The sequence below is a fragment of the Xiphophorus hellerii genome, chromosome 1, assembly GCF_003331165.1.
Source record: "Xiphophorus hellerii strain 12219 chromosome 1, Xiphophorus_hellerii-4.1, whole genome shotgun sequence".
NCBI lineage: Eukaryota > Metazoa > Chordata > Actinopteri > Cyprinodontiformes > Poeciliidae > Xiphophorus > Xiphophorus hellerii.
In genome coordinates, this window is record NC_045672.1 from 4,892,938 (window position 1) to 4,912,640 (window position 19,703).

A 19,703-nucleotide genomic window follows, 5' to 3' on the forward strand; every position below is an offset into this window, starting at 1 on the left:
TGTGTGAAGAAGGAAGTTGCACTGAGTGTCTTAATCAGAGGTTTTTGTGCCATTTCCTTCAGTCGCTCTTGGTACAGCTCCACCACAGGCGAGGAGGGGAACAGGTTTTTTAAAACGTTTGGCACAGTGAAGTGTGAAAGCAAACCTCACCAGCTGAAAATGGAACAAATGTTGCAACTTTGGTCCTCAACTGGACTGTGAGGTGTGAAAACACCCCAGGCCTTATTGTTTCGTTTCTCTTAACGTGGTGGACAAACCAGGTGAGTTTAGGAAAGAAGCACTGAAGTCTTGGTTTTACTGCACCTGCTCTCATAGAGGGGATCCTCACTTCCTGCTGCCAGGAAACTGGAGACACAGAAACAGCTGATCATTCATGTGACTCTGGTCAGGGATTTCAGGGAAGAGGAATTGCTTCTTCTATGTGTGCATCCAGGGTTTAGCAGGAACTCGTCAACACAACAACACAACCTACTTTAGTCCATAATGTTGCTGCAGATGTGAATGCTCTGCATTATGTATCCGCTTCCTGGTGCGCATGGTGCCGGGGTTAGAGTTCCAGACTGAAAACTTAGAAAGCACAGGCTCTTCAAGGCAACCACATTTCAAAAGAACTCCCATTGTTGCTGTAAAACAATTAAGTAATGTTATTTGTAGATGAATAACATAACGAGATCAGACTAAATCATTGGGGAAATTAGAGAAACCTAGCTAGCGTCTAACATTTTCTGGGCATGAACTAATTTTGTCAATTGATTGAAATTTGACATACTTTCTATCCAGAACAAGTGATGAAAGTTTACCCAAATTATATTTATTTGTAGGAAATTCTTACACCAATTTTATTTGATAATTTTTTTAGCAGGTTTTTTTTTTTTCTATATCAGTAACCAGTCAGGATTTGGGTTATTAATCTATCACAACGTAACAAGATTGTCAAGTTTTACACTCAATGACGGATTAATATCTTGCTCTGTTATTTGCTAAGGTGCCTGGTTGTTGCATTAGAACCTAAACAATTGAACATAACAGGCAATTTACATAGGTTTTGTTCATTTTTATTTCATGCTTTCTACATTAACACTGTTGTTATAGTTTTGTTTGTTTCCCCCAAACTTTGTATCTCAGTTTTTGTACTTTGGTATTCTTTTCTGTTTGAAAAGAGAAAAAAAAATCCACCTGATAATATGCTTAGAAACCGTTTCCCTCCTTTAAAATCCATCTTGTGGTTGCTTAATCTAAAGCCTGAACCTAAAATGTCTAAACTAATGCTAACCATTGGACCGTATCCACCCACAACTGATTAACTCACACACACACATTCCTACTGCCAGGAACTTGGTAGCATGGAAAAAGCAAACCATGCAGTATGTGACACTGGTCGGGGGTTTCAGGGAAGAGGATTTGCTTCTTCTATGTGTGCATCCAGGGATTAGCAGGAACTTGTCAACACACCAACACAACCTGCTTAAGTCCATAATGTTGCTGCAGACATTCTGCAAATGCACAACGGTCTATGACTATTTCCTACTATGTGTAGTGCTGAGGTTAGATTACCAAACTTAAAGCTTATAAGGCAAAAGTTCAACAAGAAATAAACAAGAAACAACATTTTCCCATGTTTGCTGTAGATTAATGGCTAATCCAGTCTGGCGACATAAAGAATTATAACAATGGAGTAGCCAAAAAGAATTTGGAATTGAGAGAATGAAGCATCTGCACTTTGCAAAGCCATTGATAAATTTCAAAACTACAAAAAATAACATACTTTCTGTTTATTAGTGTTTTGTATAAGTGGCAGTCCTAATCCTAAGCATCCCTTCACTGTCGCAACAGGAGGAATTCTGTCACCAGAATCTTTAGAACATAAAACGATTGAGTGAATTGTTATTGCAGAAATACTCAAGCTGCAAAAATTGTTTGAATGCTGGATCTCATTCTTTCGCTCATGAGCTATTGCTTCTGACCATAGATGAAGGTATGAAATTGGTCTGGTAAATCCAGAGCTTCACATTTTGGCCCAGATCTTTCTCCGCCCCAACAGACTAGAGTAGCATCACTCGTCTACATCCTGCTTCATCTTGTTGACCGAACGCACCAGATTACTTGGCCTTCTCCTGTTCAAAGGAGGGATTTTTGTTCTGTTTTAGCCAGAAAAACGTGGCTTCAGATTGTGTCAGATAAACTGAAGTTTCATTCTGTATCCTGTGTGAAGAAAATAGGAGGAAAAATTAGGAAGAAACTGTAAGATTAGCAACAGTGACTTACAATATCAGTGACATGAACAGAAAGTCAACTTCAGGCAATTCATTTTTTGAGAACATCAAGAGAGACTTGACTGACTTATTAAAACATACAACAATAAAACTTACATTCGCTTTGATTAATCGAACTGAACACTATAAATTGTACATTCAATTTGAGTGAATTCAGTTAGTGCTCATGGTCAAAATTAGGTCCATTGTCTTTTCTTTCTACTTTTTACAATTTGCTCTTTTAAAGACACTGACCATGTGAGGAACTATTGTAAAAACACAGTCCAGTAAGTATTAGACGCCAATAAAACTCTTGACTCTGTTATTGATGTTTTCAAAGTGCTTGTTTTTGCATCATCGGTGAGTACCAACAAATTGATAAATACCATTATAGAAATTAGACTTTATGCCCCAACTTTCACTGTGCAAAGCAACTATGAACAATTTTCCTTGACACACTGCATGACTCTGTCCTGACTGGTTTTAAACAATGACATCTGAAACAACACCTACATAAAAGTCAAGTTAAAACATCCAGTCATTTTTTTTATATACTAGAAGATACAGTATGTACACTGAGTAGGCATACCGTTATGATCAGTGATAGGCACATTTTCGCTAATAGTGGAACTCATTTTTCATTTAGAGCTTCGGTGATTTTTGCTAACATTGAAAATATTGTGTAAGTGTCAAGCAGCAAAAAGAAGCTAACACCTAGTTTCCACTAAGCGGTATGGAGCGAGTCAGAACTGTACGCTGTTTTGTCCATCTCAATTGTAAAAGCTGCCCATACAACTGACCCGTACTGCAACATTCTAGGTCCATAGAATAAATGTGCTGTGCAGTCAGGGAGGAGCTACTGGAGTAGCACAACACAGCCCATGGACTGAGGTACAGAAAAACATCACTGCTATGGCAAGCAGAAGACATGTTATGCTTGTTGTACTAGTATGACGCAACGTTAGGCCCTTGGGTTTTACCCTGTCTGCCTAATGAGAGTCCAAATGGGGAGAAAAGCTCCTCTGAATACACCAGCCTGCGAACTGTGCTGCAGCTCTCTGTGGAAATGAGGCGCATGGTGATGTTCAGAATACTGCATGTGGAAAACAATAGTAAAACTCAATGTTTGGTTTCACCTTACAAGATTACCTGCAATTAATCACTTCAATTATTATTACTCCAGACTTCAGAACTTTGTGAAAAACCTTCACTTACTCACAATCAGTGGGTTACTGGTTTGAACCCACATTTCGTCCGCCTCAGTTGTTGTGTCCTTAGGCATGAAACTTCAGCTGCCTTGCCTGCTGGTGGTGGTCAGAAGGCCCGGTGGTCAGAAGGCCCGCTCAACATATAGGTTCACAAATGTGACACACACATTTGGGGTCCTCTGGACTTGATGACTTTCTAAATAAGTACAAGCCATTTAACATTTATCTCCTCATTGAGGAATAAGGACTCTGTCAATAGTCTTATATTTGTTTAGTTATTATTTATAAAGTTACAGCGCCAGTAATTAAAATGTTAAATGTTAATGAATCCTTGAAAACGCTCTTCTTCTAAACTGTTACAGAATGTTTGTGTGGCCGAGAGCCAAACTGTAATTTTTGCCACTTTTCACATAAGCAAATCTCTCTGCTCTGATTGTTTGGTCATAAACAAGCTGCTGATTTGCTTGGAAAATAAATGTAAAAGAAAAAAAGAAATCACACTTGTCTGAAAACTCTGTGGGTCTCTCAGCGCTCCCTCTTCCTTTATCCTCTGTTCAAATTATTTTGTGCCTCAGCTGCAAAGTAGCCCAGTTGGTTTCAATCCTTGCTTTGCTAAAAAAGAAGAATCCAGAGATCTCTGGACATCTCTCCAGCAGCTGCCTGGAATACTCAGCAAGAAGTGCTTCACTTGATTTAACATTTCTTTCAACAGATGCAGACATTTGAGTTTAGGAACGACTTTATTTCCAGAGTGTATAATTTCTGACATGGCTATGCATAAAGTACAACAATCAGTCACAGCCTTTTTTGTTCTGGCTATGCTTTCATAGGTTTTTTTTTCTATGACCACTGAAAAGTGTCAGAAATGAACATTCTCCCTGTGAGTGTATTTACAAAACCCTGCTTCAAATCAGAGGGCGAGCTGAACAACAAGGACCTCCTACATGCTGAGAGCTGGGCAACAGAGTTTTGCTTGACCAAAACCAAGACATGCAGGACGGGTAAAGAGCCTATGATGAAAGGGGTTTTCCTCCACAGACTTTACGCCCCTTTACCCTGCTTTTCTTCATCTAACATCAAAGTCAGTTTTATCCACAGACGCTCACAGAAGATGGTTACACCATGGCTGCCGTTGCACTGACAGTATTGCCGAAGGCCGTGTTTATAGAGTCTCTGAAGTTTATACTTAACATCATAAGAAACGAAATGTTCACCTTACTGAATGATTGAACCAGTTAGTATCTCTCACTCCTTCTTCAAGTTTTATGCTATCACGTTTTTTTTTGGCACAACTTCATGCGATGCTGGATGAAGTCACGAGACATTGTGCAGTTGGAGTCAAATGACAGTGGTCTCTGGGTGGGCACTTGGTTTACCAGGACAAATGATGATCACCACAGTTCCACGAAGAGCACCGTGACCCAACGTCTAACAGAGGTTTCCTTCTGTAGCCGCAACACGGCAGCGAACAGTTCCGAGTTGTCAGTACGTTGTTTCTTTGATGATGTTGGTGGAGAAGGTGTGGTTGCTGGAAATGCTGATGGAGTGGCGGGTCAGGGGGTGCGGCTGCTTCCTGGGTGTGTGGCGGCAGGGCATGAAGATGTAGCGCAGCGTGGTGAAGAAGATCTGGCGGTAGGTGGCAGACACCAGGTTGTAGAGGATGGGGTTGATGGCCGAGCTGACGTAGAACAGCACGTTGGTCAGCATGTAGAAGTAGTGGTAGAAGTCGTACATGTTGCTGCAAGAATAAAGAGAAGAGAGAAGGAAGGAAAGAAATGTGAAATGTTTGGTTTTGACACACCAGTTGTCCCCCTTCTCACCCTTTGCTGAATGACATTTGACCTCATGTGCACTTTTTGAAGTTTTTTGGGGAACTAACGGTCTGACTGAACATTCTCTCACTTCCCCGCCGTCCGACCATGATGTCACTGACCGTTGTGCTAAGAGGATAAACATGCTAAATATTTAGCTTTAAGCTTAAAGCTAATAGTTAGCGTTAAGTTGAATATTTTGTTTGAAGTCAAATATTCATCAAATATAGAAGTCAGCTAATACTTAGCTCAGAGCAAAATATTCAGCCAGCTCCAACTATTTATCTCAGCGCAAGCTTTGCATGCTAGCTATTCACTTAGAGCTAAACATTTAGCTAACATGCAAATTCACTTGCTGATGACTGGAAGTGGACTACCAAAATAAAAGCTGGGTCTTGTGAACCAGAGGTAGGCCCAGCCATCCTATGCCAAGTGATTGCTTGTTCCCATAGGGAGGTAACTTACCAGTGGAGCACACCTCTGGAACAAGCAATTTCTGTCTTTAGTGAAATCATTTCAATGCTCTGATGAAGTGGCTCTGGTACCAATCAGTTGGCCCTGCCTAAGTGAGCAACGGTTCCAGCCTGACCACTCCTGTGAACATTATCTGGCTCCACTGCTGGCTGGTGAAGAGTTGCTCATGTCACGTCTTCATGATTGTTCCATTTCCTCTCAACATTTACAACATTTCAACTTAAAACATAGCATGAACCGTCTTAATGGCGGTACAGATTTTTAATCAATGGATCTCTATAGCAACAGTAATTACACATTCATATAAACTCCAGCAGGAGTTTATATGAAGGTTTCTAAGACCCAGATTTTATTTTATTATTATTTTTATAGTCCACTTCCATTTGTTGGCCAGCAAATTTGCATATTAGCTAAATATTTTGTTTACATCGTTTGAAACTGTGACATTTATGAATGAATGAAAGACCTGGTAAAAAAAAAAAAAGACTGGCAAATGAACTCCCATTACAGGCTAAATAATCCAAATTGTTGTTAATATTTGACTGTGTATCTTTTGTAACACCATACATGATTCCTAGCTGAAATATGTATGTCATTAACAAACTTCTGTACAATCTAGTGACAAACTGATGACATGATCAAACTCATGAGAGTACATCTGATGCGCACAAAGAATCATTAACGGCTCGCCTTTGGAATTTCAGTCTTTTTGACGAAATAGCTGAGAGACCTAAAACACAAATGCATTAATATAATTACCAAAACTAATTATCTTTCAAGTGATCTTTTTGCTCTGATTACCAAAGAGATGACGCTGCGTAAACCAATAATGCACATTTCTAAGCCCGTGGTCCACTTCCAAAAACACAAGCCATTATTGAAAGGTTTTCAAGATTTAGCCTTGGGATTCCTGCCAGCCACTAACTATATTAATGCTGTGAAAGCAGGAAACCAATGGCAAGAAGATTCCGCACGCTGGAATCTCACAGATACACAGTCACGTACGTCAGCTTTCCAAATCCATGTGGTACAAATCTAATCTCCAGAGGAATGAAAATAGCAGACACATCCTCTCCGCGAGGATCACGGTGAAACTGTTGTAAAAGAAGTAAATTCATTTGATGCGATCTATTTATGTTGTACCTTATAAATGCTACAAAAAGGTTTAAAAGGAATGGAAAACCTTAAAGTGACTGAATCTATCTCCGATAGAGACTGACGATAAGGAAGCAGGAGATTAAGCTACAGAGAGAAGGGGAGGACATTAATGGAGGAAAAGTTACATAAGCCCAGACGAATGCTGAGAGATATCAGTAAAGAGAAGAAAATATCATGAGAGTGTAAAATATGATGATAGAGTACACCGTTCACATTTCTTTTTAATTTTGTTCCATTTCAGATCATCAAACACATTTGAACATCTAATAAAGATATTGATGGTTTGATTGTATTGCTGTCTGGCTAATTGCAATTGTTCTGTTATGTCTGCTAGTCCTGGCTGTGCTACATGCTGTATGGAGACGTAGAAAAAAGAAACGGTTTTAATGAAGCTGATCGGTGACGTAAGGTAAATGTCAGAATTTATTCTGCAAATGTGTTTCCATCGGCCTTTTAGAACATTAACAACATTGGCTAGAACATTGGCTTTTGGAAAAGCCAAAAACCACCTCAAGCTCGCATAAAAACCTTTTGCAAAATTGAGGAGGTTATTTTGAATTTTACCATTTCCCTCGACCCTTCCTAGTGCAATACTTCGAAAAATGTGCATAAAGAAAACTTCGATGGAAACACGGTTAATGACATCTATCGGTCTGGAAAGGACTACAAAACCAGTTCAATTGCTGACTCTAGTCCAGCAATTCAATTCAATACGGTTCGCTTAAGTTACAGAGCACTAATTCACAAAAGATAGTTGCCTGAAGTCACAAAAACAAAGAAAAAAACATCTCATTTAAATTCAGAAATACATATTTAATCCAAACAGTCAGGTTTAAATTCAAATAAATACATTCAAACTTGATCTTTGTTTTGAATAAATGCAATCAGGTATAGTTTATCACTTCAACTGGTAATGAAAGTTTTGCAAAGAAAGCTAGCAGATTCCATTGAGACTTGCGGCAATCATCCCTTCTGTATGAGCATGTGGCCGCAGTGGACAGTTGATTGCATCAAGACATTAACTGTATAGCAATCAATCATACTGAGCGCGCAAGACATGATGATAGAGAGAACTCCCCTCTAACAGGAATGGACCTCCAGCGGAATCATGCTCGACGTGAGCGGTCGTCTGCCACCAACGGCATGGCAAACGACCTTCCAGAAAGAAAAACAGAGCATAGACAACAAAAAAACACAAGCACTCAACAAGGATGGCCTTCTATGCTAATGAAAAAGTAGAGAGGTAGTGGCAGCAGTAGCAGAGAAACACAGACGGAACAGAAAACTGAGTCGGGTTTTTAAGTCTGTGGGAGAAAAGACAGCTCAAGAAAATTGCTTTGTCTAGGAATGAGACAAGGTTTAACAGTGAAAGACAGTATCACAAGTCATGGATGCATGAATTATGTAAATAAATAATTACTGTCTCAGCCATGGTAAATACCCTCTACCAGCCAGTGAGAAAAACACAGTTTTGTCAGGGCTTTCCCAGTAATCTGGCTTGGCAAAGCACAGACACAGTGGGTCCGTCTGGCACCGGTCTGGTGTTGGGTCAGTCTACATGTGCAGAGGGAGTTTAGCTGCTACTGCTCAACAATGGTAAGAGGAAATGGTGAGAAATTTGGACAAAATGAGAACAAAAAATTTAAACCTTGAGAATTTTTAACATGATGTACAAAAACATCTAAAAAAGATCCTTGTGTATTTTACCTTTTCATGGTCATTTATGCTTTACGTCTATTGCTTCTTTTCACTGTGTATGTAAGAGCAGATGAGAGTGACTAATATTAATATTCTCAAATGCGCTCTGTTTGATTTAATCAGACAAATTATATTTTGATGGACTAAAACTAGAGAGAAAGAGATGGAAAAGGCAAGTGAGAGAACAAGAATTGAATCTAATCAATAAGATGTAGCTCGCCTGCTTCCATTTTTCAGACGCTTTTAACCGATGACTCTAAAGGACTTCTTTAGTCAATACTTAAGTTCATTTGTGCATATGTTCTTTTAAAATTATGAATATAAGCAAACATACGTGGGTCTAAAAACGCTGATGCCCTGTTGGCGAATAAGCTATTGGAGATGGAAGCAAAAGAGACTGAGGAAAAAACCCCAAAACCAAAGAAACAAACAAAAAACTACTCACTCTGACCAGTCGGAGATGTAGCAAAACATGAGGCGACGAGCGTGATAGGGCAGCCAGCAGACCACAAAGGCAACGACCACAGCTCCTGAACACAGGACAGAGTTGGGGCGAATCAGATGCCAATAAACAGAATGCATACATAAATCTCAAACGACAAAGTGAAAAGTCTCCCTTTTAAGCTATGAATAATGTTCGGATGATTGGAGTAACAGTGTTCAAGAATCAGCGATGAGCAAAGCTGTGATTGAGGCAGTAATAATAGAGATAATTATGACCTTCAAGCGTTTGATTAAAAAGACAAACAGGTCACACCCCCATGTCCAGATGCACTAAAAACCCCGGAGCCTGCCCTTACAGAAAGAAAATTACTTGTAATTTGTATTTGATTGTAGATGAGCTCAAAAGGCAAAGTAATTTGAAGCCAGCTGCTATTTTTGAAGTTTGAATGCTATCCAGAAGCACAGTGCAGTGATGTTCACTTATACCCCTCGAGCAAAAATAGATTCAAGTCAGAAAAAAGTTTCAAATTATGATGGCATGATAACTAGAAAGGATTACTGTCAAATTTATTTGATGAACTGCAAAGAGCATTACCGTCATTTTCTCTTGTTCCTCTTTTTATTATTTAATACAATAATGTTCTGCCAGTGTCAACCTCCTGCACCACTGACAAAAACCTTTTTACATCAGCATTCATTAGGGATAGGGGACACAAATGCAACTACTGTGATTTTCGCAAACATATTTTGTACAAAACTTCATAAACATAAAAAATATATATATAAAATGTACTTAAATTCCCAGACAAATCATCCACTAATCCAATGGTGTCCAAAGATTTTCTGGGCCCTCTATGGATTACAATAAAATCCCCCATGAATAAGAAAAAGAAAATCAACTGGGCACACACATCGTTCAACCAGACATAACGATGTCAGACATTGTTCAACTTTGTCTGGTCCATTTTGTACTTTTACAAAATATAGGTACAAAATACCAATATTTTGTATAGGTTTATACACATATTTTGTTTTTAAACTCCACTGAAGTTTATTTCACACTTCAGGTTGCAACAAAACACACTACAAACCATCTTTACAGTGAAACACTTTTGTGTAACTGTTTTTTTTTCACATTCATCCATACCGCTCCCCACGCCCCCCTGCAATGGCACTGCGCCCCACATAGGGGGTGCGCCCCACACTTTGGGAACCACTGCACTAATCTATCCATTTATTGTCACCCACTTACCAATTGCAGGTTCACAAGGAAAACTTAGAGATCTCTTTTCCAGTTGACAACTTCCCCTACACCTTTCACTTTCGTCACCAGACCAGACGGTACTGATCCACATAATTATCTTTCAGTCCATTCTACTTTCACTCACAAATATCAACGTCTTTAATGAAAACACTGATATGAAACACAAATAAAATTAGGCATGTAGGAAGTAGAGGGAAAGTAACATACCGCGTATGATGCTGCCCTATGAACTCCACACCATTCATTTTGGCATGCTTAATGTCCATGCAAAAACATCAGCACTGACATCGTCACATCCTGAGCTTTTATAAAGATTTATAAAACCCATTGGAGACACAGCAATATAAGGGGTTTGCTCGAACACTTTAGCTTCCCCACCTTTAGACTCCACCTAATACCTGTTAGGTGAAATCCCCTGGACATCCAACCAGCAGTCTCTGTGTGTTCTCTGGCCTTTCATGTCGAAATAACAAAAAAGATGCACTGCGTTCAGAACTCAAGTAAAGCAAAGAAAACAAGTTCATATTTGTTACGGCCCTGGGCCTTCTGGGCCTTCTGGGCTGGGTTGCAGGTGTCTTGTTGTCTGTCTTTGTGCTCCTCCTCTTTATAGGTGCTGCTGATTTGTTCATTTGGAGCACAGAGCATTTAAAATCTGGCCATCTCCACCTTCTGGGTCGCCTTCGACGTCCACTCTGCTCTTGACGCTTGTGGTGTTTTGTTGCCAGGCCTCAGCTCCCCATCCTTTTGCACATTTGAGTTTGTCTTTGTTTTTGCACCTCAACACTTGCATATGCACTCATACAACACATCCAAGCATTTTCATTATGCCACTGATACTGACATCCACAATCCATTGTTGTTTGTCTTAAGAAATATTCCTTTTTATGCACTTTAACCACTGCATGGTCTCCCGTTTTGTTATGACTTTGAGCCAGTCGGAACAATATTCATTTAGTGACAGCAATACTAATGTTTTAACTCAGGAAGAGTTCAGAATATACAGTATATAATATAATATTTTGTGGAATAACCATGAGGTTTTAAAAGGGGTTCAGTGCAGTCATCTCTTAATTTCTTCCAGAATGTATCATATCTTTCATATCTTTGTCTAGATACGAATTAAAGAAATAAAATGGCACAAGTCTTGCTGGACGTATCTGCATCCTATCTGATTTATTATAGCTGTTACTCTGAGTAGCCCATCCTTCCAAAGCAAATATCCTGGGACTATTTAGGATTTGAGAGCCAGTAATCACTTAAACATTAAGCACTCCATCTCCAAAACTTAATAAAGACAGTCTCTAAGAAATCAACTTCCCGGCCTCAGCTTTGAAAGCAGCTATGTAGGAGGCATACACTCTAAAAAGTGTTTTTGGTTGCAGCTCATTTTATGGGCTTACTTACATTAATCTCACTTTATTCTTTTCGTTTAGTGATGACAACTTACTTTTTTGTGTTCAGTTGTCTTATAAGTTACAAATCTTTAACTTAAAGGAACTTTTTACTTTGACTTGAAACAATTGAGTTCAATGCCGCATTCACATCCCACGTCTGACCAACTCAATATATTATGACCATCCAACTCAATTCATTAAGTTCATCCATCTCAATTTACTAAGTTTTGCTAACTTAATTCAGTGTGTTTAACAAATTTGGTTGGTACATTTGATTATATAAAGTGATTTGCTAGTAAAAATGAAACAAAAACGTATAAATTCAAATAAGGAAATAGTTGAATATGATATAATGTTTCCAAAGTGTTTTCCAAATGCCATCTCTGTAATAAATAGGTAAGCATGCCATATTGTGGACCCACCCATTAGAAGAACTTGCTGTCTTTTGTTTTACTTTAAATCACCTCTCAAATTCAGTCTTCTTTTTTCAGTATGACCCAAAATCCCCCCTGAACAGAGCAGCATTTCTCAGTTCCACTGGTTCTGCTAGCTTCCTCTGGCTCTGTTTTTGATACTCCCTACAGATTGCAAAGTCACAGCTCAGGTAATGTGTAGCGCTTGCTAAAATGTCAGCACATCTCAAAAAGCCAATTGCCTCTCTTTCTACTACCTTCAAATACCAAAGAACATGAGCTGATAAACGTAGCGGAGTGCTTGAATAAATGCTCCTGAGGTAAAAGCAGTGGAACCTGAGCAGCATGAATACAGAACGTGCTTCCATGTGCAGCCCATCAAAAAAAGGGCAGGAAGTAAATGTTATTTCTCAGGATGCTCACAAAGAGATTGAGATTGGCAGGTCACACCTCAGCATTTGGTACGTCACTATCATTCCCCACCAATTGGTCTCAACTGGATATTCAATCAACACATACAGAGTAAATGATGTTGAAACCATGGCAACCCATGCTCCAGTCACACAGCTATGTCAAAATTACGAACCTCTTGATCCACCAGAACAGTTTGTCCACCCCTACTGCTGCTGTTATTCATTGTGGGATTTTTGTACCATATGGCAAAGGCTCCAACTTGGGTTGAGTAAGTGTTGAGTTAAGAGGTTTGATGGCTCCATTTTTGTAACTGGCACTCAAAGCAATTTTATGCTTCAGAGCTTAACAGCTGTCAGAAATTGAACAGCCTGTTGGTAGATGAACCTGACATAATAACTATTACCTTATTTCTCTCTCTGTCTGCTGGATGTGTTGGTTTATGAATAGTCCGTATGCAGAATTGCACAACACAACTATGTTGGTCTGCTAAATTACAGGCATTTCAGGGTTTCCCTCCGTATATTAAAAACCCGGTGGGCTTTACTTGCCCCCCACCAGGCTAAGCATTGTTTACTCATTTTAAATAGATTTTTTTTATACAGTGATAGCAAAAACAGGTGGAGCGCTAGATAGTGTGGATGTTAGAACGTCAAAAAAGTAACCTTCCATATACGGTGTCATATTTGTCCCACCAATAACTGATGTGAGTGCATATATTTTTGTGTACAAAGAGTAATGTATCGCATGTGGATTCACATCTCATGCGCTTGCTCAGTCACAGGATTCTCTAACAGGAGCACATCAGAAATAAAGGGACTGAAGAACTGGGGGTGTTAATGTTAATGTTAAAAATGTTCTTTAATGTTTTTTTTTTAATGTATATCTAAGAATGCTGTGTGGGAGAAATAAATTACAATATCTGTGAGGGAAAACCCCGAAGGGATTAATAAAGCTTTGTGTCTGCGCCTGATAAAGTTTCGGTCAGTGAGCCACACCGTTATTCAGTAACAGACAGAACTCTGTTAGCTAGTCAGAGTATTCATCGGCAATAATGCTTTTGCTGTCCAACATTAATCAGCTCTCTACATGCCATATAAAAATACTGTTTCATGTTGTAGTTTTGGATTTAATCATTCCTCAAATTCATTTGACTCGCATTCCCTATCATATATTTTTCTAAAGCACATATAAAACTAATCCACTATTTTTTTTGTTTTGTTTTTTGCAAAATCCACCCAAGTCACACTTGAAATTTTCATTAAAAGGCTCCAGCTTGTTTAATCTGACAGGAATCTTAGAAAATCTAATGTAAATTCAAAAGGATAGTAAGAAAAGACGTGTTATGAAAGCTGCATAGCTAAAATTCAGACGTCCAACTTTATTATTTTTTGTGAAGGGTGAGTTGTGATTGCTTGGCAATTAAAAATCCAAAATGTCCAATTGAATCTAGACAAACTGTCTTGATACAGGAGACAATATTAGCAATTATAAAAAAAAGTTAATTATTAATATCACTCAGGAATATATGTTCATGTACAGTATATATATAGTTCAATTCTCATAATTTAGAAAAGATTTTTAGCAAACACTGTGACTTTTGGTTGACAAAGATCCTAGCTGATGTTATAGGTAAATGTGGAAATTGGACCAAAAGGTGAATAAAATGACGCATTTGCATAAACACTTGCTTAACTGGGAGGTCACAGCATTTTTTCATTTTTATACCTCTACTCGCAAAAAAACAAAAATATTTATTTTAATTACAGATAATATATGTCACACTGAAGGAGACAAATGCTTAAAATGTTTTTTCTAATGGTCTCCTTTGTTGCATCCCGAAAGTCTGATATTTTATTGTCTTCTTAATATCTGTAGACCGGTAAGAGGGTAACTGTGGTTGGGACAGGAAGCAATACTCATCCTTAAGGATTTCCTCCATAAATTAGCATGTGTTTGGATTTGAGGACACAGGAAGAGGCAACTTCCCTGCAAACAAACACAGAGAAAGTGCAGCTGAGATTGTCTTTCTAAAGCTTACGGGCATTGATATCATTTTCTGAACATGTTTATTATTGTCTCAGATAATGAAGTAAATGGGGACTGTTGCACCACCAAAGACATGTTTCTCTAACATTACCCGGGATATTGGAGAAACTGAGAGGAAGTGAGGCCCGACCTGCTCTGAGGACAGAACAACACACTTGTTTTCCAACACAATTATCTCCTTTTTTTAATAAAACAATTAAAATCCATCGTAGTTTGACGAGTCCATCAATACTTTTCTGACTGGTGAACATACTTATGTAGCCATGCTCTTAATTGAAAACTAAAAATGTTAAAGTAAGGAAACACTAGAGACAGGATAGCAATCTGGACTGACAACAAATGAATAACAGTAAAAAAGGCACTGCTAAAAGATAATAGAATAAATAAATGGAATTCTAATTCATTTGTATTCAGACTAAAACTAACATAGCTAATGTTATAAATAATAAGAGTGAATGTAGTCCTTTAAAAAAAAAAAAAAAAAGAAGTAATAATGTAAAAAATTAATGGCTTTTGATACAAAAATATCAAAAATTGCTGCAGCCGTGACTAGAAGCACAATAATAAAAGTATGCTTCATTGTGTGTTTTGTTCAGAAAGCTGTCTGGGAAAAACCTGAAGGGTCAGCAAAGTTTAAAGGATAAAAGCAAAGGCAGACCATTAACACTTTTTGAAATCCGTAAAAGCATCTTCAAATCAATCCTGAGACAAACAGAAAGGAAGTGCAACAAATTGGTAAATGGTGCAAATATTGTTTGTTCTCTGTGGTGATGCTCAACATTGATTTGGCCGTGGTTTGAAGTGAGCTCACTATGTTTTTCTCGGAAAATGAGACAAAACATGGGCCAGTCCATTAGGTAACACACTCGTGGTGCGACCGTGTGTGTATTACCTAATGCAGCTGCTTCCCTGAATCATTAGGAAGCTATGAAGTAGGTACACTTGCTCATAAAGCCATTACTCATAATCTTTGCATTGATGCTGCTGTAGTTTTGGCAACAGCACAACATAACGTGCAAGATGATTGTTTTCTCATTAAAGTTGAAAGTGATCAGGAAAAAAAGCACCAACTCACTGCCACAAACTTTAATAAATGCATGTTTTTAGATCTTATTGACTTCTTACTTCGGTTAGTAAGAACTGAGATAAAAAGCGCCATATACTGTAAATAATATTCCCATTCAAGTTGACGACTGGATCCCATTTTTACTGTATTTCTGTCCTAGCCAATAATAAAAATAATACTCAGTTGAAGCTGTGAGAGTCCATCTGAAATCACCCATCAATCTAGAAAGCAAACTGATTGCTTTAAAAGAGGGAAAAATCAAAGTGTTCTTGTGTTACCAATGGTTACCTCCAAGAAAAAGCGTGGAGCTATAATTGGTTTGTATCAAAACTGCCTCAGATGAAGGAAACTGCTGCGGATTGTACTCCAGCTGAAAGTTTTCTATCATCAGGAACTATATGTTAAGGTGTTTGCTTGACGTGAAGAAGGATTCAGAATGTCCAAGAGAATCTGCGGGGAAACCTTGCTTGAGAAATCTAAAGATAATCATTTGTCTTGAGATGAATAGATGACATCGTCCATGCAAACTGGATTGAGCCAAAGTGTAACTGATGAATCTAAATGAACCGTCCGGCATTCCGGGTTATTAATTTAACCAGTTCATTGACTATGATCAACTGCTGCTGATTGAAGTTTTGCTCTGCCTCTCCAACAGTCGGGACACTAAAAGACTAGACACGGTCAAGCATGTGAGGAGAATGAATGAGTTTAAAAAAGAAAAGTACATAGATTCCATGAAGACAACCAAAAGGGAAAAAAAAGGAAAAAAATTGACCTCAATAATTCAGACTGTTTTGTCGAAAGGTGATTGATCGGCAAACGGAGAAGACCAAGATGGAGAGACTCCGGTTTCTGTCTGTCCTTGTAAAGAATGAAAGGAAAGAGCTTCTGTAATAATTCTATTACTTTCTTTTTCTAACAAATTAAATTACCTCTCTTACAGGTTAGAAAGAACTTGGCATAATTTCCTGGAAATCATAAGAAGACATTTGGAGTGGTCTACATTCAACTGAGACTCAAAGGTCTACGCTAAGAAAGTCCTTGATTAACTTAAAGGTGCTCATTTAAAGAGGACATATGCAAAATCCACTCTGTTGTGTACTTTGAATATCGAGGAAAGCAGAAAAAGTTTAATTTAGTTTTGTCTAGATGCTGTGTACATTTCTTTCTATTCTCTTTTGGGTCAATCCATTCAGTTTTCTTGGTTCTCTAATATTCTTTGAACTATTACGTCTCCGTAATTGAACTATTCCGCTAAGAAAAATAATGGACTTCCGGCTAGCCAATTTCACAAATCCGCCATTTTTGTTTCTCGCAGTGATCGAAGTTCAACGTGTTCTGTGTCTGCTGTTTTTAATTTTTTGTCACACTGAAGTGTTTCAGATAAAAAAATCACTTAAACATAAATATGTACAAAAAAGCAAGTCTGTTCCAGTGTACAGCAACAACTGCTATCAAGCGCTGCATCCCCAAAACTAGAACCAAACATGGAGAAGCAGCATTCAGCTTCTTTGCTCCACAAACCTGGAACAAACTTCCAGAAAACTGCAAAACAGCCAAAAAACTGAGTTACTTTAAATCAATATTAAAAATCCTACCTGTTTAGAGCTGCCTTTGAACCACAATGAATGAAATGAAACATTCTCCAACAAATATAATGCTTATTGAGGATTTTGATAATGGCAATCCTCTTAATGTTGGGTTTACAACTGGTTTGCTCAGTTGTTGACTGCATGGTGTCTTTTTTGACTTTGTGTTTTTATTATTCAAAGCACTTTGAACTGCCTTGCTGCTGAAATGTGATATACAAATAAACTTGACTGCCGGCAGCATGCACGCTTTTCCCGCTCAGCATGCGCAGAGTTTATTCCCCTGAAAGTTTTGCGGCTAAATTTGACTCCTCAATCAATCAGGCACAGCTAAAGGAGCAGTCCGAGTAATGACGACCACGACTCGCTGTTTGAGACATTCTAAATGCTGTGAACAGAAAGAGAGAGGGAACAGAAAGCAGAAGTGAAAACATTTTGACGGATACTTGTTAGTCCTAAGAACTGCACAGAACTCTGTTCTTCAGAAGCGTACGTTTTTGTTTTTTTCCCCCCACATACAGTCATGTAGCTTTCCTCACGTAGTCGAATCTTTTCTCATCTACGTCGATCATGGGAGAAGAAGTGGAGGTGGTGGAGGAATATAAATACCTCTGTGTTTGTATGGGCAACAGACTGGACTGGAGATGCAACCGCAAAACTGATGGGACAACGGAGATTGTATTTCTTAGGAACACTTAGGTCTTAAAAAGGCTAAACAACCTGGTGACAAATACTGGTTTGGTTCTTTTCTTCAAACTACACCAGAGCATCTGGAGATTATTGTGCAAAGAAGAATTATTTATGAAATTAAGAAAATTACGGTCAACCATGAGCATCCTCTTCATGAGATTACAAAGGGATGCACTGATCCATTTTTCTGTTGAGTAAATCTCTGTTCAGCAACAGGGGAACATTTCATCCCTTTCCTTTTCTATCCAAACTGATTGTAAACACAGCATTGCAGGGAGTGAACATAGGAAGTAACATTCCAATACTCTGTCATTTAGTCATTCGCAGGAACAAGATTCTATAGTGGGCGCCTAAGCCTCACCGCTAATAGCATCATTAAGATATGCACAAGATGTTGTTTAATGTGTGTGTGTGAACAGATGCAACAGCTGGGGCAAAACCAACCGATCCATCAATATGCAGGTCAGCAACTGCATTTCCAACATTGATCAACACATTATTCCCAATGTGCCAACAGACGCAGGGAAGGTTCGTATTATTTCATTTCATGCAAGTGTTACAGTTTCCGTTCACTGTGTTTACACAGAGTGCGGGGGTGCATGTGTGTGTGTTCATGAGCTCCACTCAAAGACTTTGTAAATACACTTCGCACGTCCCGGTGGGAAGAACACACAGCAAGCAGATTTAAGCACTGACTACACACATGCATCAAAGCAGAACAGAGACGAGGCCGGTGAAGATAATTACTCGATTGGGCAACAGCTAAACACGTCATTTGGGACAGTTATTAATCTGCCTGTAAATGTGCTGTTGATTCATTTCTGAATAGAGTCAGCATTTGTGGAAAAAACAGCAATATAACAGCAAATTAAAAAATTACTAAGAGTTCAGATACCAAGAATGTACCAAGAATGTTATCTCATCCTAATTAGGTGATGACATTGGTTCAAAACAGAAAAAAATGAAGAATTTGTTTCCTACTGTTCTTGTTTAGCTATTTTTCTAAGCTGACATTGCATGATCAGGAAGATACAGGAACTAAGACGAAACTGAAGCTGGTCTCCAATTGCAGCTTTCGATTTGGGAAATGGCTAAAGGGCGATTCCACCTAATTCTTCACTACCTTCAGCATCTTTAAACTACTCTAGCTAAAAAAAAAATACAACACTTAGACGCTACAAACCTGCACTGGATTATTCTCAACTAACTTTTTTCATTTGCTGTCATGTTGCAAATGGCAAAGCTGTATTTTATAGAGATTTCTTGCCAAAAACCAACTTAAAGCAGAACATAATGGTAGCCTGGTAAAAAAAAAACAAAAAAAAAACCTTGTTTTAAACTTCACTTCATCCAGAGGCTCTCAGCAGAAACGATTGTGTCCTGGAAGCATAGACTCTGTTGGAGTTTGAATTTTTACCTAATTGCTAATGTGACGTATGTGATGCACCAGTTCGACTTTAAGAAGCTTACTAGAAATTGCCTGCTCTGTACACAACCCCCCTCCACAGTGAAGAGAGAAATGGCAATCTGAACGAGGCGGCTGTTGATGATAATTCAATATTTGGAAGCGTGGCCAACACGGTCTGAATGGCTTCGTTCACTTCCTCCGCTGCCATTGCTAAAGCTACAGGCAGACTACAGTTCTAAAACAGTGCAGAAAATTGATGTCATCGTTCATGACTTCTCCTTCTGTTTCCTGATTGGCTCAGTCAAAAATTGACTGAAGACGTCCAAGTCAAGGGGAGAAAGCCCAGACTGGGCTGCAAACCAGAACTTTTTCTC

The 19,703-nt window shown here is 38.6% G+C and overlaps 1 protein-coding gene across 2 annotated transcripts in view; it reads right to left on the bottom strand.

Moving 5' to 3' along the window:
* Positions 1-4,181: 4,181 nt before the first annotated feature.
* The window catches only part of ntsr1 (neurotensin receptor 1 (high affinity)), a 49,090-nt gene continuing 33,568 nt past the window's right edge, over positions 4,182-19,703 (bottom strand). For both annotated transcript variants that reach the window (XM_032571241.1, XM_032571232.1), the window contains exons 3-4: positions 9,047-9,131; positions 4,182-5,198 (exon numbers count right to left, since the gene is read on the bottom strand). In XM_032571241.1, the coding sequence (XP_032427132.1) occupies positions 4,943-5,198; positions 9,047-9,131 (341 nt within the window). In that variant the 3' untranslated portion in view covers positions 4,182-4,942. The remainder of the gene's footprint in view (positions 5,199-9,046; positions 9,132-19,703) is intronic.